This window comes from Asterias rubens, chromosome 10, assembly GCF_902459465.1.
Source record: "Asterias rubens chromosome 10, eAstRub1.3, whole genome shotgun sequence".
NCBI lineage: Eukaryota > Metazoa > Echinodermata > Asteroidea > Forcipulatida > Asteriidae > Asterias > Asterias rubens.
The window spans coordinates 4,834,385-4,857,359 of NC_047071.1; the positions used below are offsets into that span (position 1 = coordinate 4,834,385).

Here is a 22,975-nt window from a genome sequence, read left to right on the forward strand (position 1 = left end):
AAGATGATGTCACTCCTAGTTTATACTGTTTAGAAAAACTTCAGTTATTAATCAAGTCTTGATTCCCCTAGTACACTCCACTGTTTGCTGTACGAGTATAAAGTGGATTTGTTGGCATGATCTGTGGGCTAAAACTGTCCAGTCATTTTCTTGAGTGACAGTTTGGCATCACAGTAAATGTTGTTAAATGTCATTGTCCCTCCCAATAGCTCGCACGGCACGCTGAGCTTTTGTGCTCCTGTTTACAGTTTCCACCTCTGAGATTTGTTTTGGTGGGCGGGACCCTGGTCCATCGCAATGTTTGCTTGTTAAATTATAACTTGATCTGCAATCCACCTTGTGAGTTGATCTCTATAAACAAGTTGCCTATGAATGATTGGTGCAACTCAAAATGCTAGAATCAAGTTTTGTTTCTGAGGTTCAACAACCATAAATTAGTAACGGTTATATCTGGACATTCCAGTGGCTCAGGTGCTAAGCTCTCTTCCCATCCAGCTGATTATCTCCTGTAATTGATGTAACAACAATAGAAGCTAACCACACAAAACCTCATCCAGGCCATTAAACCTTACAAGCCCTGGGTGAACTGGCAACAAGTGTATCGCATTGGCTACATTGGAGTTCTGTGCCCAGGGTGCAGTGAACCACTTGCTGGTATTTGTATTATGGTAACTTTACAGGGATCAAATTATGGTAATCGGACAGGAATTAAAACTTGTAGCTACTCAGACAGTATCTTTGGTAAAAGGGGAAGGAATGTGTCTCCAATGAGTATTTATAAACCTTTCCTGATGCTACTAGTCTATACAACTTGCAAAGTGAACATTCTGGGAAAAAAATTCATAGAATTTTCTTCGTATCAAGAAACATATTAATGGTTTTGGAAATGATACTTCTTGGAAACAATGAATCATATCACAAATATTTTGTGCTCGGAGAGTTGAACCACATGTTTTTTTTTTTACAAATAAAGAGGAACCTCACAATGTTGAGTTCAATTTCAAGTCGATTCAACATGGTGATTATTTTATTTCATTTCATTTTATTTTATTTGCCAGCAAACTTGAAAAAAACCCACAAGTATTAAAAAAATGCACATCAAAGATTTACAAGAAACGGTAGTACAATGGTGATAAAAAGAAAACAAATGTGTAAAAACACGAGCAAATTACTGAGAAACCTGGCCTGGCCGCGGGCAGATACAATTTTTAGTAGGAAACATTATTATAGGAATAATGGTTACAAAAAATGCAGTGGCTAGCTAGCAGAACCAGTTAGCTTGCTGTTTCCATATCCCATCAGCTTTTCAATACTAGATTGGTTAGCGGAACCACTTTTAGGGAATTCCAACTGGTCCTTAAGTGTTTTACTTAGCATTTTGGCCAGCAGACCATAGTTGAGGGAGCATGGTGCTATGATTCACAACGCGAGCTATAAATTCATTTCATTGATTCAGTCTTTGAAAGACTCTGAATGTCAGGCCATTTCCGCCTTTTTGCATTTATTTGATTCAGCTGCAATTCTCTCGCTATTTAATAAAAGTTGACAGGAAATTATTCCGTAATGCAGGGATTGGTACAAGCTTTATTGAATAAAAGAGGAATAAATTTGGTACAGACCAAGCAGCTGAACTTCAATAAATGTTGTGGATGCAATTAAGTGTTATCAATCAAAATGACTTAAAATTGACAAGTACAGAAAATGTACCTTTGTTCATTATTTTACATGAAAGTGCCAATTGATATATTTTTTTAGACTTGGGCTTGGACTGTAGGTGCTTGGGGTCCTTTAAGAATTGAGAAAGCAAGCACTTTCCTTATGGGGCTTCAACCAGGCAGACAGAGCCTATAAGCCAAAGTCATGGTTTTGAAGGACCAGGGCCCAATTTCATGGCTCTGCTTACCGCCGAATTCTGCCCTTACGAACACTATTCCCCGCTTACGTGCAAGCGCCGAATTTCTGCGCTAGCCTTGTAAGCGTAGAATACCTAGTAATGTGAAGTACGCAAGCGCAGAAGCCAAAATTCGCCGCTAACCCGTGAACTACGCTTGCCGTAAGCACAGAATTCCCTGCTTCCGTAAGCGCCGATTCTGTGCTTGCGGTAAGCAGAGCCATGAAATTGGGCCCTGTACGTACCCTGGAGCAGCCACGTCTTGCTTTGTCTTCCAATCAAGTAACTGTCTCCATAGTGAGGCTGGGAAGAAAACATTCTCTAGTCCAGAGTGAATACTTGTTTTTGTTACGCAAGAAACGTAAACAAAATGGCTGTAGAATGAACTTCAACAAAACATGTACTTGACAATTTTTGTAACTTCTGTTAATTTCTCCTGTGGAAATCTACTGTGGTTTACATTTTCCCCAAACTAACACCAAGTCAAGGGTTAAGAGAACTTCAGCTTGCCTTTTTCCACTTTTTAAAAAATGATTTCATTCAGTCTGCGGGAAAGGAGGGACTTTTTCCTCAAAGGTTTCCTACTCCCTCCGGAAAGCACACCTCACCTCGCTCATATTCAAAACCGTCCAAGATCCCAAGATTGTGCTCAAGATAATACCGTGAATCATATGAAGTCTGTGGGTTAGAGTCGTTGAATGATTGAATCTTCAGTCTCTTTCAAGCTCAAGTGACTCCCTCACTCAGGTCTAGGTCAACTTCTAAACCAGGGAGGGAGGAGGGCGTAGGGAGGGACGGCCGATGTAAGAAAGTCTGACCTTCAGGGGATGACCATCCAACAAAAAAGAGAGCTGTCACTGTCATTTTCAACCAGATGGAAACTAGATTTTGCAAGTTCATGTCTTATTTTGAATCCGGCCTGGTCTCTACATCATCATGCGTTGAAGATATAGGATGTCCTCAGCTAGCAACACCCTTAACAACAGTCACAGCCGTAACTGTAGCCTGTTATGTCCAGGGTTGAGTTAAGGGTGGGTGCTTTGATACAGTGACTCAATCTAATCTTAAGGTTCAATGAATATAGTAGCCTCTGGTAGCCTATAGCATTAACTACTACCATGTCACTACCCTGTGTCTTAAATCCCCTTGAGAACCCAATCAAGCTTTTTCTCATCACCTTCACAAAAGGTATCTCAAAAAAATACCATGCATAACTTCTAAGGGGAAACGTTTGTAAGTTCTTCCATATTTTACTTTAAACAGGTCACTTGCATACCTTTGAGATGTTTTCTTGATAAAGTAGAATTGGAACAGGTGCATTGTGAATCTCGGCTGTATTTTAATGTAATTTTTTTACATTATCATGTGTTTTTGAATTTGAAACATTAGTTAGCGACCTGACGATTCAAACCCTGCAGGGTCTTTTCCAAAAGCTAAATGACCAAATATTTTGAATATAAAATGACATGTGCATCAAGCTTTTTTTTTTTTTTTTAAGACATTTAACAGAAGTGATTTACACCTAATATGAGAGGATTAAGTTTCAAAAGAAGGAATAAGTTTATCAAATAAACAAATATCAAATTTGATGCAGACCCCCAACTGCATCTAAATCAAGTTATTTGATATGAGGACAAAGGGAAGTTGATTTACTAAATCAGACAGTGAAATCAACATGTCATGGTTATACCATCCTAGCTCTATGGTTATACAATCCGTTGAGAAATCCACCCAAATACTTTAGCATAGGACAAGAAGACAAACTAGGGTCAAACCAGATTTGGTCCAGTCCCCCTTTCCCCCCGCTTGGCTCTATATCGGATGGAAGTTGATTTGATTATTCCAACTTCTGTTGCCTGTTTATGATATTCTCTATGATTACCAACAGCCGGTGTGGATATTTTAACCTCTGTGAGATGACTACCTAGTTATTAGATTGACTGGAACGAAGGGATTGGGAATTTATTGCCGCCAACTTGTCTGCTCAATTAGTAGAACACCATTTTTTAACCTCGATGCCAGCGATATCTACAGACATTAATTTTTCTGTACCAGTAACAGACCTTTGTAAGCAATAAAATGACTCCTGAAATGAATGTGGCATTTCACTGTTACATTTTTTTGTTGCTAGATTTACCCCAGATTTCCTATTCCTATATGTAGAATTTAACATTCCTACAATGACTTATGAATGGCAGAAAACCGATCAAACTTTTGCACTCACCATTTTGTACATTGTTGATCAGCTCTTTACCAGTAAAACTTTTTTTACTGGTAAAACTGTTGTCTTTCTTTCCGGGCATACAGTTAAAGGCAGTGGACACTATTGGTAATTGTCAAAGACTAGCCTATACAGTTGGTGTATCTCAACATATGCATAAAATAACTAACCTGTGAAAATTTGAGCTCAATCGGTCATCGAAGTTGCGAGATATTAATGAAAGAAAAAAACACCCTTGTCACACAAAGTTGCATGCGTTTAGATGGTTGATTTCGAGACCTCAAGTTCTAAATCTGAGGTCTCGAAACCAAATTCGTGGACAATTACTTCTTTCTCAAAAACTATGGCACATCAGAGGGAGCCGTTTCTCACAATGTTTTATACCATCAACCTCTCCCCATTACTCGTCACCAAGAAAGGTTTTATGCTAATAATTATTTTGAGTAATAACCAATAGTGTCCACTGCCTTTAAATGATATGTTATTAAATTTTAAAAGAACTTTTATTAAGTTCTTTAAAATGTTTTGACCTATCATATTTCAATTTTTTGGGACAAGATTATTTGTTGTACAACCTTGTAAATATTTAAAAATGTGCAATTATGCAACAATGTGTGTCTTGCTCCATTCTTGAGTGGGTTATGAAACCCATCAAGGGACAACCACCAAAGCTGAGGTGTCCTTGAGGTACGTATTGCTGGATTCAGTAAGTAAGAAAGTAGAGCAAAGTAGCATTGATTGGTCTGGGGATGGACGGTAGAAGCATTTTCATAAGTGGTTTCACAGACACCTTCTTTTTATCGCAGTTCCAACTGGATCCTGACATATCAAACTACAAGTATATCTTTCAATAATCCCAACTGAAATCACAAGAATGGATTTACAGTCGCAGAGAGGGTAGCAGAGAGGGTAGCGTTCAATCTACGCCTGCCACCCCAAATGCACTTAGTGAAACTCAGACAACTTTAGTTGAGAAATGTAGTCATCAAGTATAAGGTTTCTATCAAGTGATAGCTGGGGTGCCCCCAGAGTTTCAGGTAGTCATTGAGTTACTGTGGAAATAAATTGGAAACACTCTTCGGAGACCTTTTTGGGTGATGAACTGTACTTTGAATGAATGGGGAATTGTGAGTGGTTGTTGAGATAGTGGGATACTTTGGGGGGTTTGGTGAAGGTGTAGTTACTTTAAGTTTGAGAAGCAGTCATCATAAAGGATCTTGGCATTATCAATTGGAATAATGGTGGAGATGATTGAAATATTGTAATGTAGCCTTAGAGAAAGACTCCGCTCGGGTTGAAATGGTCAGGCCATTTATTTATTTATTTATAACACAGGTCCTTTTGTCCTTTTGGTTGGTAAACAGGTTGAAATAGCTAATTCTATTTTCTGAAATATAGACCGTATTGAATATGACGTCACAGGGCTCAAATATCTGACCTACAAGATGGCGTCAGTGCGTGTGTGTGTGTGTGCATGTGCCGAAGAAATCAAACCGGGAATGTTGCGTGCTACGAGCTTCGATGATGTACGCGTTTGAACGCGCATACGGTTTGCCCTACAAGATGGCGTTTTTTTCATAGCAAAACGGGGTTACTCAGTACGGTCTATTGAAAACTAGTCCTTTTGGAAGCAGGGCCAACTGTAGATTTCCAATAAGATGAAATGATACTCTAAGATGCAGACAAAGAGATTGGAAAAGAGTCACATTTCAGTTGTTTTGATATTTGAGATGAAGCACAAAAATTCCTCATTTTTTAAAAGAAGCATTGACTACACATTGTGAAGTTATAGTATCACACATTAATATGGAATCCAGGTATGCCCAATGAGATGGTAACACACCTTTAAGATTAGATTACGAATATGATGAAAAGCAGCCACTTTGGCACTTCACTAATCCAATCTTTTCTGACATTCTCTAGACAAACCTTCACCCCTTTCTATAATTGGGTGTTTATGAGGGGAATTACTAGACACGTATCAATCATTCAGTTGATCCTTTTTGTTCTTGACCAAATATTAGCTCTGCGATGTATCATAGTCCAATGAAAATATGGTTCTGCATTTTCCCGTTTCTTTACACCATTTCATGGTCAAGTCAGGTACTGCAAACTGACCATAAATCTACTGATTAATTAGTTTTATTGCTGTGTTATGACTGGTCGGTCAATATCTGTGGATACAGTGGTCACATTCTTTCTATTCATGGTCAATTTGAATGACCAGCGAGGTGCCAAGATTTGAAATATTGCTTGTAATATTGACATGTGCCTGGATTACCACCTCAAGGCAAGGTTTTTCATCTTAGATTCTTGAAAGTAGCTTGAAATAATTACTGCAAAAAAGATAGTTAATTGCCTGATGTTTGGACCCTAGCAGATCTTGAAGGCTAAAGTTTAAGGTTGCTTTGTGAGTGAGCAAGCTGTGGTATCACACTGCCCATACTATCCCAAGTTGGATAGAATGGTACCCCGATTGACACTTTCTTTCAATGGGGATACAAATAATCTCCAATTGGGGATATAAATAGTCCCCAATTGGGGTAACTCTCTGGTGAGAATCAAAGCTTGTTATTATAAAATGCGAACCAAGAGGTGTTGTTCTTTTTGTGGACACTGGTTGCAGATAAACGATGAGGTATTTTTAACCACTACCCACCAACCATACCAGGCTTCATGATTTTGCTCTGAATTGTTGTAGATCTATATTTAGAACATTCCATTCTAAAATAAGTCCTTGTTCGTTTTCCTTGAAAGATTCTGGACTACCAAGATGGGGGTACATAGGGGTGTTGGGTGTTTGTATCCGTCTTTGGATCTAGTTCTTGTATTTATCTGTGTGATGGGATTAGCCTAAATGAATATCAGGCTGCTTCAGTTCTGGGTAGTCTATACAGTTGGTGTATCAGCTCACATTGATGGAGTCTGAATTGGGATGTGCTTTTTGAAATCTTGTTCTAAAATTGTTAATGGACATTCTAAAACTTTCTTAATGAATTTAGTAGACTTCTCTTGTTGTCTGTGGTGTTTATGGGTGTTGGCAGGGGTCGGCAGGTACCTTTATTGAAAGCTTTATTGCATCTCTGTTTTCAGATGCTCATTCCTCTGAACATCCGTGCAACAGATTTAGGTGAGGTGCCAGTATCAACACTCTTTGATTCCCACCATGGCCCCCATCGGACCATCAGACAAAAACAGGTGTAAAGTGAAATCCTGGCCTACATAAGACCAGTATCTTGTTCCCAGGTGTAAAGAAAATGTAGAGCAACAATAAGCTACCTTGCCTCCCCCCCTTAGGTTGCAAGACTGCAATTAACATACCTCAACATCCATTGAAATTCCTTCTCCACTTCTTTCAAGTTGGCGTTGCAGTGCAACCCCCACTCTACATGTACTTTTCATGAAGTGGCTGGTGGGGTTTGATAAAGTGGCAGGGACTGACTTTCAAGGGAATCATATTTTGATTGTATAATCCCAGAGGGGGAACTCTAAAGGATGTTGGTGAATGGTTCTCTTCTTTCAACAAACACTGGATAAGGCCACATCTTGCATGTGACAAAAAGAGGAAGTGTTTGTTGGTCCACTCTTCCTAAAGTGGTTCCAGGATTCTGAATGGTTTGCCTATAAATTAGAGAAGTTCTAAACACTGAAAAGAAATTATATTTTATAGGTGTATGAGAAGAATCTTGTTGACACAATACTTGGATCTAGAGAGCCCAATTGGTAAAGTGTGTGACAGTCACGTAGGCCTATCTTTTTTTTAACTTCAATGGCGAGTCAGACATTGTGAGTGGTTACAATAGGAGACTTTCCAACGCTAGGTGGCAGCAGACATACCGGGTAAATTTCCATTGTTTACGTAGTTCTGAACATGCGCATAATTCTGAGAACAATGGATTTACCCGGTAAGTCTGCTGCCCTCTATCGTCCCAGAAAGTCTCCCATTGAATGTAGTAGTAGGCCTACCCAAAGACAAGACCTTGGTCCAGTGGTTAGACTGCAGGACTAGCAATTACAAGGTTGTGGGTTCTAACCCCCCCCCCCAAGCTTATTGCTGATTTTACAATTACTAGAGTAAGTCTAGTTACTAGTCGTCTTATACTGAATCACAATTTCTTGATTTGTGCTATTCATAATCATAGACACATAAAACCAATGTTTTTTTTATGTATGAGAGAGATTGGCTGTTGCCAGCTTGGTGTTTCCATCCCCTTGTGGGAGTTTGCCGAGTTCCTTTGATCGGAAGATCATTTTAGCAAACCACAAGATGATGTCTTAAAATTTATGAATCTGCTTGGTCTTAACTTCAGTATTTCAAAAAAAAATACCGTAATTTTTTTTCGAACAAAATTAATTCCTGGCTGGATTTAAGACTCGGATCACAGTGCAGTGCATATCTTTTTCATGGCCTAGAGCGAGGACAAAGTGGTTGGAGCATTGTCAAAGCATCCAGCTGGATTCATTCACTTTTAAGTAGAGAGTTAAAACTCTCTACACCATATTAACACCTTACAGCATCTTTAACTACACCTCCTGGCTTCCCCCAGACAAAATATACAAAACAAAACCATGAGAAGCAGCCCCAAGGAGCAATAAAACAGAATTGCAGTTTGGTGACGAAAAAGAGATTTGTACACACATAGCGTGGCTATATCCTTGGCAAGTTTGCAGAGTGTTGCTGTTCATTTCTTGCATTGTTTGCTCAAGGACGGTTGTTCGCCCTGTACAAATAGCCATATGTGCCAAATGCTTCACCAGCTTAAAATGATAACCAGAGCTCTTATGGCACAGTTATTTCTGGTTAATTAAATAGATCATGGATGATTGACAGCTTGACAGATCTGGGGGATGCTATGCCGTGAATGCCCGATAATCAAACATGAATTGTGTCACAGTCATGTTTTGTATTTAACGTCTCCTTGTTATAACTTACATGTGTTTGACATTCAGTCATTATAACATTCAGGACTTGTGTAGAGGGCGTGTCAGCTCGTATGTAATTACACCAACATAACTCTTGATGAACTATTGACTAAAAACATGTTTAGAAGACTGTAATAGGTACCAAACAGCCTTGAGAAGTTTAGGCAGATGTCAATTCTTAAGTGGCTTTTAGTCACACTCCATTTCGAGATTAGGATAATTGCAGCAGACAAAAAATACTGTGAATTTTTTCTTTTTTGGTTTTTATTCTGTAGGCTCATTGGTTTGTAATTGTTACAAACTTTGATTGATTTATTTATTTAGGTGAAGCATTGGTCAATATCTTTGTCAATTGCAGTCTTGTACGCATCTTAAGGAATGTCAATTCTTTAACTTGAACTAACTTTACTAATTAGTGTCTAAAAGTAGTTATATAGCTGGGAACAGTTGACTAAAATAAGCCTGTCAGAAAACATATATAAAAGAAATAGTCACTGGTTTTAGTTTTTTATTTTATTTTTTATTTTTCATTTACGTGGTATTGTAAGTGAACAATATGAATACCCGGCTTTTAAATTTTCAGCAAACTTGGACACCCTTTTAGTTACCAAATCCTGGCTAAAACCTTGGGCCTAGGTAAGAGTGAACTGCAAAATGTGAACACACATTCAATGATGAAATTTCATGAGGTTTTGTTTAAAAGTATTTGAAAACAAGATGATTGGATTTCATGACTGGACTCCAAGATTGGATGAAAGATTCAAGGTTTTTGATTGGTGTTGGATGGACCATGGTTATTGATTGTATACCACAAACCACTCTGCATTCTGCACAACCTGGTTCTGAATCAGGTTGCACTGTTTGCATATATCCCACTACTGTATTGAGAATAAAGTACACACAACGCTAAGATACATGTAAATAAATTAACAGACATGTTATCATTGCTCAGGAGCCATTTACAAATAGTTTAGGTTTACATTTAGGAGAGGCTTGTGTTGTAATAGAAAAGAAAACGCCCATTGTGATCAAAGAGTCTCTCTCTAGCAATGATGGTCTTGCCATACCAGGGCCCAATTTCATAGCGCTGCTAAGCAAAAAATATTGCTTAGCACGAAATTTCTTCCTTGATAAAAACAGGATTACCAACCAAATTTCCATTTGTTGCATATTGCGTGTTCCTGGTATTGAGCTGTTGTTTGCTTATCCTGAAAATCATGTGGAAATTTGGCTGGTAATCCTGTTTTTATCAAGGAAGAAATTTCATGCTAAGCAATTTTTTGTGCTTAGCAGCTCTATGAAATTGGGCCCAGGGGCATAGTTCCCGATGTTTTGATTGCAATGTGCAAAAGCGCCCAAATATTCCAAGTATTGTTATTTCTTTGGTCATTTGACATCAACAATACAGCAGGGTATTTTTGTGGTTGTTTTAAATATTATTGCAGGTTTTTAGGCTTCAATAGGCAGAGCCATTTACACCATGGTAACCCCCCCTACTGCCTGGAATAGACACAATGGCTGGGTGATCGGAGATTGATTTGTTAAAAAAGATTTGTATAACTGTGTCTGCTCTTGCACATGTGGTGGGCTTTGATTGACAGAAGTTTTACAACAATTTAACAATAATTCAGTCTGTTTTGTAATCATATAGCCTACTTCAAGATGGACTCCAAATGTCTTTCCTGTTATAATGTTTACGGATATCTAAACCAAGGTATTTTCTTCAGGAAAGAAGGAAGGAAATGGTTGAGTCTGGTGCGAGTTTGGCTAAAGGGAGATCCAGAAGTATTATACCAAACTGCAGAGGAAATCACAGTAATGCAACGCTTATATGTAAACCATGAAGTCAACTTCGCTCCAAAGTATTGTAGTGAAAACAAACAAGACAAACTACAAATCTTCCTTGGAAATAGAAGTGTCTTCTTAAATTGTTGATCACAACCTTCTGTTAAGTTTTAAGGTTGGGAGACATCTATTTAATTTTTTGAGATATTTTTCTTCAATTGACAGTATTTTTTGGTAAACTTACACACTGAGGTTTAATAGTTGTAGAGCCGTCAGATAGTGGAAAACTTTGGGTGTGCTGTAGATGCACGAATGTTTGATCCATTTTATCAAGAGTGGTTGTATAAATTGAAGACTATCTAGTTACATAACAACCTGCACAAGCTTTCGTAGCAACAACTAGTTCATTGATGCAATGAAAGGGGACAAGCCAAGTACGTGATATACAATCAGGATACAGGATCAAAGCAAAAAACTCTTCAACCTTTTGTTCAACTTCCCTTAAAAGGATATGTAAGACAAAATATGAAATGTAATATCATGTTGTTTCCTAATGTTCGACGCTCAGGAAGGAAACTATTCATTCATGTTATTTCTTCAGATGGTCTGTTGTTTATAAATCATTTATCATGTTCAATAACAGGCATGCAATAATAGGAAGTAATTGAGTTGGAACGATTGTCAGTCAACGTTTACATTTCAGCGAAAATTGTTTTTCTGTTTTTACCAACAGAGGAAAAGGATTTGTGGTTTACAGTGTGATAATTCACTCCTTGACGAGTGAAATCAAACAGGATGATGTATAAGGTTGTTATTTTGAGATGTTGTCATTCTTATTTCACCCCCCCCTAAAAAAAGGGTCTTCAAATATTCTTGATTCTTAAGATAAAATAAAAACTCTGCAAGAAAGATAACAAATCTTAAAGAAGAACATCCAGTCTGAACTCACTGCAGGAAGCAAAAACAGCTCCAACAGATGTCCTTGCAGTACAGCTGGCTTCATAAAAGCTGGTATACAAAAACATTCATAAAAGATTGTTTCTTAAAAAGTTTGTTTTATGGTTTGATCCTTGGAGAGTATAGCCGGCCCCTATGGAATAGGGGTACCTATTGAAAGTATTTTGTGTTCTTCCTAACTTCAGTTAGGCGTTACTGTTTATCTTAGCCAAGCTATCTTGTCAAGAAAGTGACATACAGGCCACACATCTTCCTTTTAATATATTGTCCTCAAAGATTGTCTCCTAAGATCAGAGCTTTTATCTTACATTTCCAAGAAAGGTAAACTGCGTCACAGTTCTTGCTTCATCCTTGAGATGTTCTCAATGCAATGAGGAGCATCTTAAATGGATAAGTTGGCTATCTGTCTCAAGGTCTAAGGAGATGGCAACCAGGTGTTGAATCAGTCCTCTAAAGATGTTGATTTTGTTTTCCTTGTTGTTATGTCTTGTGACTTAAGAAAGATAATAGGGATATTATAGTCTGTGTTTACAAACAGTATATTCTGTCAGAGTGCATGCATTTCTTTCATTACATTGTTCAAAGACTATTCTTTTTTTTTTAAATTTATTTTTACATACCCTGCCTTGTGGTCTTTTTTCTTACTACTTAGTCTTCCAAACTTTGAAATAACTTCTATTTCTGCTTCATAACGGATTCTTTCTTTAAAGGGAAGGTACACGCTTGGTAGTTACTCAAAAAAAAATATTAACTTAAAAACTGACTTGGTAACAAGCATTGGACAGCTGTTGATAGTATAAAACATTGTGGGAAATGACTCCCTCTGAAGTAACTTAGTTTTTGAGAAAGAGTTAATTTCTCACTAAAATAATAAAAGACTTCTAGCTAGAAGTCTTTGATTCTCATTTGAAAGCACACAAATTCGTCCAACAAGGGTGTTTTTTCTTTTATCATTTTCTCGCAACTTCGATGACCAATTGAGTCCAAATTTTCACAGGCTTGTTATTTTATGGTTATGATGGGATACACCAAGTGAGAAGACTGGTCTTTGACAATTACCAAACGTGTACCTTCCCTTTTAAAAACAATGGTTCGTTCTGTACTATTCCATTCTTTTGAGTGAGCTCAGTCCAAAGGAAAAATTGTGCCTACATAAACTGGCCATAGTTCTTTAACTGGCCCTAGTCAGTTACCCATGACGTTAAATTCATTTGAGTTACACTTCTACCATGGAGGTAGCTTCTACTAGCTATTAATAAAACTATAGGCCTGTACAAAGAGTTTGCCTCAATAAAAGTTGACGATGAAGGGAAATAACCTTAAGTCTGAGATTATTTGCTCATGAGAAGTACGTGACTCTTTTCTTGATCATGGCCAAAGATAACTTGATAAGACTTTGATGAGAGAATTTATCTGATCTTATTTTATCTTATCTTTATCCATTATTCATCAATCAATTGAGGTCTATTTATTACTCTCACGGTCACAGCACAAACAAATTAACTTATTCCTGAAACAAGTATCTGCTCAAACAAAATTAACAGCAAACCAGTCAAAAGTAGCACATAAAACGGCATTTGGCTTGTAACCTATTTATGGTGGTAAGCACAATGATTTCTTGCATAGCTAAGTTTTTGTGTGTAAGCAACTTGGTCAAAATGAGGCCTAGTAGATGTCTCAGATCCTAGTTTCTGAAGGAGTGTGTTGCAATACATCAAGATGCTTCTAACATCTTTAGTCAATAGTCACACGTACCATGAAGGAGCACACAAACACACTCTGTGCTTTACTAGCACGCTATATTGACACTTTCTACCTTGTTCAAATTGCACATCTTTCCATACTGACTCCCCTGTATTGTAACCAGAGGGACTCTATCGACTCCTTATATAGGATTTGGATGGATTTTCAGATGTATCTTAATTTACCACCAAGTCACGCTGCTGTGATTTGTCCACTGTGTCAACCTTTGACACACTTGCTGCATGATGAAACTTCCATTCATAAATACCTCAGACAGTCTTGATAAAAATATCAAGAACCAGGCCTCGTTGGGATTAAACCACTAGTTGAAAACCTCTTCACCACACATTGATTCCCTTAACTATGTTCTAGGCCCAATTTCATAAAGCTGTTTAGCAGAAAATACTGCTAGCAGAAAAATGCTGCTTAACAAATGTATTTGCTAAGAAAAAAATGAGGGGGCACCAGTCACAACAATGTAAACTTAATGGAATGTTGTCTGGTAACCTGTTTTTGCTAACATGTGATGCAAAATTAACGTATATTTGAACATGTTGTTATAAAAGTTCCTGTCAAATTCTGACAGGTTGATCTGATACATACTTCCCCCATCCTCGGATAATATGATGAATATCAACAGGTGTATATGGGCCAAATTTCATAGAGCTGCTAAGCACAAAAAATTGCTAAGCATGAAATTTATTCCTTGATAAAAACATGCAATTACCATCACAATTTCCACGTGGTTTTCAGGATAAGCAAACAACAGCTGAATACCAGTAACAAGCAATATGCAACTAATACAAATTTGGTTGGTTATCCTGTTTTTCCCAAGGAAGAAATTTCATGCTAAGCAAATTTGAGTGCTTACCAGCTCTATGAAATTGGGCCCAGGTTGACCTGTCCTGATATGTTCTATGTATACAGTCATCTGTGTGATTACCACTTCTATCATGAGTAATGAGGGGATTACAGTGAGGGATTAGGGGGATTTGGTATCTTGCCTTGATGCGTTCTTGGTTACCAAACATTTATTTCATTAATCTCATCTGCAGCTCTACCATGATGAGTATGTTAAAGGCAGTGGACACTATTGGTAATTACTCAAAATAATTATTGCCATAAAACCTTACTTGGTAACGAGTATTGGGGAGAGGTTGGTGGTATAAAACATTGTGAGAAACGGCTCCCTCTGAAGTGGCATAGTTTTCGAGAAAGAAGTAATTGTCCACGAATTTGGTTTCGAGACCTCAGATTTAGAACTTGAGGTCTCAAAATCAACCATCTAAACGCAGACAACTTTGTCTGACAAGGGTGTTTTCTTCTTTCATTATTATCTCGCAAGTTTGATGACCGATTGAGCTCAAATTTTCACAGGTTTGTTATTTTATACATATGTTGAGATACACCAACTGTGAAGGCTAGTCTTTGACAATTACCAATAGTGTCTACTGCCTTTAAGCCATGGTTAAACACAAGTACAAAGAGATTATCTATGAACTGTTTTCATTGTTGACCTATTTTCACAAATCATCATACTTTTCATGTCATCATCACACAACTGCTTGCCAATGTTAGGCAACTTGGAGTCCATTGTCCAGTAGTGCCCTTTTCCGCACAGTTGTAGACAAATTCTGTTAAAGATACCACAAGAAGCCTCTTTTCACTTAGGAAGTGAAATTAAACTTAGTCTTTTTAAGAGTTTTAAAAGTTTAAAAGAAAATGTTGCATATCCTTGAATGAGTACAAGCTTTATGTTGTAAATTAAAGGCAGTGGACACTATTGGTAATTGTAAAGACTAGCCTTCACAGTTGATGTATCTCAACATAAACCTGTGAAAATTTGAGCTCGATCGGTCATATAAGTTGCAAGATAATAATGAAAGAAAAATAACCCTTCTCACACGAAGTTGTGTGCGTTCAGATGGTTGATTTCGAGACCTCAAGTTCTAAATCTGAGGTCTCGAAATCAAATTCGTGGAAACTTACTTCTTTCTCGAAAACTATGGCACTTCAGAGGGAGCCGTTTCTTACAATGTTTTATACCATCAACCTCTCCCCATTACTCGTCACCAAGAAAGGTTTTATGCCAATCATTTGTTTTGAGTAATTACCAATAGTGTCCACTGCCTTCAACCATCAATTTATTGATGAAATCTACAAGATGGATCCTAAGATGTGTATCAGTGTGATGTCACTCTCAAGACAACTCATCTTAGGATGAATCTTAAGGCTTTGTGAAACCAATCCCATGTCCTGCACATGTTTAAAAATGGAGAGTTTTAACATCAGTATTCTACCTTCTCTATACCTAGTGATAAAAGTCTAAGGGGCCATATTGCCTGTTTTTAAAACCACCCAGTCACCCTCTACACCCTTAAGGTATAAAAACCCTGAACCCTCACCGATGATGAACATGCTGGTATTTGTTGAAGTACTTCTGAAGTCAAGTCATGTTTGTGGAGCAACAAACACTTCACTACTCTGTTTTGTTCGTTATAAAAGTCTCATAAAACCTGTGGGAAAAACAAGTCAGTAGTGAATGGGTCGGCATGAATGCTAAACACAGTAAATAAGAGAGCGGTACCAGGTATCGCTTTCTAAGCTAACTGTTTTCCTTCCAAACTCAAACCACCCCCCTGGGTGTCCCACTCTAGGCCCCACTTCACCCCTCTCCAACTATTCACAAGAACCGCTCTCCCCTCGTCCACTTGAAGGAAACAAAACAAAACAGTTATTCAGAAACTGGACAGACCCTATCGGCAGTTTGAGAACCACTTCTATTGGGATAAAGAACTCGCTAGAGGCTCTGGGCCACACCAGTAATTGTAAATACTGCGTTTAATTTAAGTCAGTTTGACTGTGCGGTTGAGTTGTTTTATTTGCAAGTATTGGGCTTGACGTAAACTTTTTTTCCCACAAGTTACTTCACTGGAAAAAAAATCTATCCCCATGTCAAATGAAATCGTGTCTTATTGTTGGAGTGGGCAGTTGTTAAAATATTGTAGAAAGGAAAATACATAGGATTGTGCTAATGACCTCAGCAAACTTCTGGAATGATTAGTTCAATGGTGAAGGGATTTACTGTATACCCCCTCCCTCTTGCCTGTAGGCTTACTATATAGATCGCAATCTTCATGAAATGAGCAAGACTTGGTCACAGTTTTTACTTGTTTGGATCTAACTTGGGGGCAGGAGGAAATTGCTCAAGCTACGATTCGGTGCTCTTGGCTCAATTTCATAAGAGCTGCTGAATCACAAAAAGCAGCTTAGCACAACAAAGTAATGCTTACCGGAACAAGGTTACCAACCAAACTACCATGTAACATGTTACATTTGTGACTGGTATCCTGCTCATTTCTGCTAAGCTCAATTTCAAGAGCTGCTGAATCACAAAAAGCAGCTTAGCACAACAAAGTGATGCTTACCGGAACAAGATTACCAACCAAACTACCATGTAACATGTTACATTTGTGACTGGTATCCTGCTCATTTCTGCTAAGCAGAAAATTAATAAGCAATATCTCTATGAATTGGGCTTTGGGTGTGGCTCATTTCAACTTTCTTAACCCCCCTCCTCTGTTCAGTTAAAAAAGGTCTTCGATTTGATTTGAGAAGCAGATGTAATCTGTCGCTTCCAACGAGGCAATTGATTTGGTTAAACAGTTGCACTAGGTGACACTTCCAAGGTTAATACTTTATCTTGTTTACAATGTAAACCCAGGATTTCTCATTTTAGACAGAGTCCCGATAAGGTAAACAGTAGATATTGCATTGGCCTTGGTGGGGGTAGTATCTGGGTACCCAATCATTCCCCCCTAAACAAGGCATTTATGGAATGCAGAGATTCGGATATAATCTGGACTATGAATGATTTCTTTGATGTACAGGGGTTTGTTGTACATCAATGTCAGTTTCTGAAAGGAAGTGTTTTACAGGCAAAATAAACAAAATATCAGGACAGAGAACTCTAAAGTTTATAATATTAATGTCTCCTGTTCAAAAAAAGGGAGTTAAATTTCGGTAATTATCTGCCTACCAAAACTGTTGAGCTCATGTAGGCCAGAATCAGTGCCCACACAGAATGTAAAAAAAAACTGTGATGAAGCAAACTACATCTCAGGGAAAAGATTTGGTCTTGGACATTCCTTCTCTTCCAGTTAGATTTTGTATGTGATGCGCATACACAGACCCTTACACCAGTCTGTTTATACAAAAAAATCATAGGCATATAATAACTGAGTAATATGCCCTGTGATGTTTGTTCCGAACTCTGGAAGAATAGGCCTACGGGGCTGTCACACATCAGTGTAAGGGCAAAACCAATGAGTATTTTTGTTTATCCCTGATGCAAATTTAACATTTATTGAGTGGTTTATCAATCATTAAACTTTCTTGAAGACAGTTAAACTATTTACAGAAAGTGCGGACAGTTTGATCTGCTTAATTCATTACTGTAAATGTATAATGAGGCCGCATGTCCTTGGATAAAGATAAGAATCTGAGAAGACAAATTGACCTCTGAATCATTGACTAAGATGTTGTCTTCATCAGTCTTATCTACTGTTAAAGAAGCTTTAAGGACCGGAATATTTTTGGTATAGGAAATTTACTTTAAGCAAGGTGAGTTTTTATCTGTGTAAAAAAAAGAAAAAGGATGAGGCTAATTCATTGAAGAGAATCGGATGTCGTTGTGGCAGTCAGTGCATGGTGCTTTAGAGAGTAATTAGACAAATGGTGCTTAACGAGAGTAATTGGACAAATTAATGGTGTTTAGTTTCTATGGGATATTAAGAAATGGGTAATTAGGCCAGAGTATTAGTGAAATCGTCAGCTTTAAACAGGCATTTAAAATTGGCAAGAGACAGCCACTGGACTTCCCCAATCGCATACATTAAATAGTATTTGGGGGGTTACTCTTTACATTGAATAGGAGTGCATGGTTGTAGAGGGCGGATGTGGGTTGGGGGATTAACATATTGTTTTGGAACTGCTACATTAACATGTTTTCTATTTTTTCCACAGTTGAACAGTCAGTACTTTACTTGTCCAAAAAAAAAAGATTTGATAATTTGAACTTTTAGGGTTAATCTTTGACACTTTATCCTCCTCAGTAAATTAATTTGGATCATAAAGACAAGCTACTAAATGATATTGACATTATGTTTTGTAGTGATGATATGAATGGATGTTCTTGTAAACACACGATCACTTTCAGAATCATTTTGATGTAACTAAAAGGTTTAGGGTTGTTTTGAGCCAGCGACACTTGTTCCTACCTCTCACGCTACTTCCTGTACACATGTTATCCACGCCATTTGTTCCTTCCATCAACGATTTGACAACACAAAGGGAAAGGAGTAAAGAAACATGGTTTGAATTGAGGCTGGGGCTTACTTAAAGGGGAAGAACAGTTTGCCAAAAGGGTGCAATGACCCAACTTGATGGACAATTTGACCGTGACTTTTCCAAGATGACAAAAATGTAGTGTAATTCTGATCCATATTTTAAATTGATATGATTTGGTGACCAGAGAAAATAACTGTGAGGATAAATTAAATTACTTTGAGTTTGTCGGGGACTGGTAGAGAAAGTTCTGTAGTGCATGTTTTAACATCAAAAACTACTTTGGGGAAAAGACCAACCACCACTGCAGGAAACAAACATTACTGCGGGAAAAGACATAAAAAAGGTAAAACGCTCTTTGGGAAAAGACCAAAACCTACTTTGTGAAAAACGTAACTTGCTGTGAAAAAAAAAGAAAACAAACATTGTGGTAGACTAAAAACTGTTTTGGGAAAATGCAAATTTGTAAAGAAAGCTGTACTTAAATAACAGGATGTCCCCACGGTCCCCTTTCGTTTGAAGACCACACAAAAGTGTTGACAGTTTTTAGCATGTAGGCCCTACATGTACGTGTATTAACAATATTCTGAGAAAGCTCTGTCCAGCACAACAATTTTTCAGCCAGCAAACATCATGAACAAAATAATGCAAATATTATTTCAAAAAGTCAAGCTAAAATACGAAGGAAAAATCTTGTGGTTTCCGCCTGTGACAGTTTGCATGTAATGGTGTGTAGACTCTAGCTGTAGTGCTATCGCTGCAGGTTATGAAATCCAAATATGGCATGAGATAAATATTGTGTATTTAACCTTCGTTTTTGTTTCTAGGTCAGAAGGATTATCTTTGATATTATTCATACTAATGTTTTTTTAACCATTTCAAAATCAAATATTTGATTTTTACAAATCTTACCTTGAATACATATAACCACTGCATTGCTACTGGATAGTAAAACTTGTATTCAAAATAGATGTGAGATTGATAAATAGTTTGTATAGAAATTTTGTCACATTTATCCTACTTTGAGAACTCCAAATTTTTCTTTAGCTCATTTCACCTTTGTTTTCAGGTTTTTTAAGCCCTATTTTGATGAATCATTTGATTCGGAAGCAGAAGTTTATTGACCTTTTCTGTGAAGATAGTTTTCCGGTCGCACGTTCATACTTGATGGGTAGATTCCTATTGTCAAACCCTTTCCCCCAACTCAGTTTTGGCGAATTCCCCTTAATTGGGTGTGGTTATGGGAGCAGCCTTAATTAGCAGGTGTGTATTGTTCTGATGCACCTGTTGCTAAGCAACTGTCTCATTAGATAGAGCCCTGATCATATCATACCGAGTGCTTCTTGTTATACTGGAAACTATACAAGAAGGCACTAGATACTTGTGCCATAAATACTTACTTGGTAACAAGCAACAGAGAGCTGATGAAACGACTCCCTCTGAACTCTGAACTCTGAACTAATGTAGTTTTTGAGATAGAGGTAATTTCTCACTAAAATATTTGAACCTGATAAAAGACTTCAGGGATCTCAAAGCACACAAGTTTGTGCAACAAGGGTTTTTGTTCTTTCATAATTTTCTTGCAACTTCGATGACCAATTGAGCCAAAACTTTCACAGATGTGTTATTGTTTCGCATATGTTGGACTACACAAAGTCGGAATTGTCTTTGACAATTACCCAAGGTGTTTAGTGCCTTTAAGATACACTGTGAGATAGCAAGAACTTATAACTCTGTTATACTGATTTCCTTGCAGGTTGCGTGCACAGTATCACCTATATGGACAGAATGGGAAGAGTGGACAAACTGCTCAAGAAAATGTGACTGGGGTGTGACCCTACAGAAGAGAAGATGCCTCCAAGGAAATTGCCAAGGACCAGAGAAGAGATACAGGACTTGCAAAATCACAGTATGAGATTCAAATCTTCGTTTTAAGACATTGCTCTTATGTTGATTACTATGCAGCCTCTTTTCAAATTTAGGTAGACAAAAATCAGAACAACTCTTGAGTTATAGAGTGATTATTTGTTGTGAAAAAATAGATACAAAAAATAACTCATGAATTTAGTTGCTTGATGGGAAACTTCTTCAAGCATCTTGAAGTGCTCCAGCATTTGATATTAAGGAATGGGAAAAAAATTCACCTCTCATTACCCCCCCCCCACCCAAGAACTCTTATTCTTAGCCTGCATGGATATTTTGAAGAACACATGTTGTTCGCAAATTAATGAAGATATTTATTTATACACTGTAAGGTTTTCTTTGTTAGCCAAATTCCCAAACCCATTTTTCCCCTCCCCCCCATATTTCACCATGATGTCTTTTAATTCAGATAAAAACTATGTGATCAATCCATTTAGGAGTGCCCGCCTGGTACACCAGACTTTCGTGCCCAGCAATGCGCCCTCTCAAACGATGAGAAACACACAGATGGTCAAATGTATGACTGGATCCCAGTAGAGGACCTCCCCCCGGACCAGAGATGTACCCTAACCTGCCGAGCAAGGGGTGAAGACGTCACTAAGGTCTTATCACCTAAGGTGCTGGATGGAACCATGTGTTCATCAGACTCAATTGATATGTGCATCTTGGGAAAATGTGAGGTGAGTCAGCCTTAGGATCAAGGATGGACTTGGAGTTGTGACTGGGCCATATTTTAAAGAGAAGCAGAAAATATTGCTCAACAAATGTCTGCTTAGTACTAGTCACAAATGGTACATGTGACATGGTGTTTCGGCTGGTAACCTTGAACATTTGTTATTTTGCTTAGCTATTTTTTTTTGTTCTTTGGGTACGTTTTAAAAATGTCCATAGATTTACATTAAACTTACAGGGTTTGAAGATAATGATAGTGGAAAGCTTCCCTTCAAATATTACTTACTGAGGTGCTGTAGTTTTTGAGAAATGAGTACAACAATGACATGAAAGTATGTTTGTAAATGATTAAGATAATTTTCATGACATTGTTTTACTCATTTCCCAAAAACTACAGCACCTCAGCACATAATATTTTCAGGGAAGCTTTCTACTATCATTATCTTCAAACTGTGTAAGTTTAGTGTAAATCTGTGGACATTGTGTTTTTTGTCCAACAAAAATTACATAGACCTTTTAAGTAGCTCTGGAAAACTGTTGAGAAAGAGGCCAAATGGGATATTTCTAACATAATTTGAAAACCCATCTAATTTTCCTGGAATGATTGTTGTGATAAATGTTCAGTTTTTCAAAAAAATAGGACAGTGTGGAACGTTTTGTTTGTTTTTTCAATACTGAAGACATTTTCCCCCCACCTTGTCATTAACAAGTAATAAAAAATAGCCTGAAAGATCTTAAAGTAAAACCACAACCTTCAGTATAATTCAAAATTGCGGTAGTTAATTGCTTTTCCATATTTGTTGAAACAAATGAGTCTTTTTTAATGAGGTGGTTTACGATAGAATAGTAATCCGACAATTCTTTCAGCAAATCCTACAATTCCTAGAGGCGATTCCTCTCGGTGATAGATCCAGGGTGCTGATGTCACCTGGAACATTCATTTCAGGTTTATTTACTTTTACTTCAAACCAGCGCCGAATGTCAAGCATGCTTGAGAAACATCGATGACAGATTATTTAAGTGGTTGTACGCTACAGACCCCCCTAGGACACCTTAAACCATATTAATATTTAGACTGGCCAAGGCAAAAATTTATCACCCAAGTTGATAGATGGGAATGTTGAGTTGAGTACTTGAAGTATTGGAGTCAATAGAAGAAACACATGGGAGATGAGTGTGCCTCATGCTTCATCAAAACATTAACAACTTCCAAAATAAAACGAGATTTAGGCCTCTTGGGGACTTTTTTACTTCCAAGGTCAATAAATGGATTTGGTATGAAGAGACGCCGTTGTCAAATTTAAAGAGAAATCTCTTTCTACCTGGAGAGATTCAAATTTTTTGTTTCGGAAAAAAAAAAAAAAAAAGGAAAAACATTTTCAGTGGCTAAAATAACCTGAAATATTTTGGTTTGTTTCAGTGGTAGGCAAAAAGTTTGCAGAGACTTTTATAATTTACACGTAATGCTGGAAATACTCTTGTTGGTGCATTCAATGCACCTCTGTCCACAATTC

General features: G+C 37.6%; 1 protein-coding gene across 1 annotated transcript in view; it reads left to right on the top strand.

Moving 5' to 3' along the window:
• LOC117295285 (ADAMTS-like protein 1) overlaps positions 1-22,975 on the top strand; it is a 73,316-nt gene that overhangs the window by 1,222 nt on the left and 49,119 nt on the right. The window contains exons 2-3 of the mRNA XM_033777842.1: positions 20,623-20,775; positions 21,227-21,469. Coding sequence (XP_033633733.1) covers positions 20,623-20,775; positions 21,227-21,469 — 396 coding nt within the window. The remainder of the gene's footprint in view (positions 1-20,622; positions 20,776-21,226; positions 21,470-22,975) is intronic.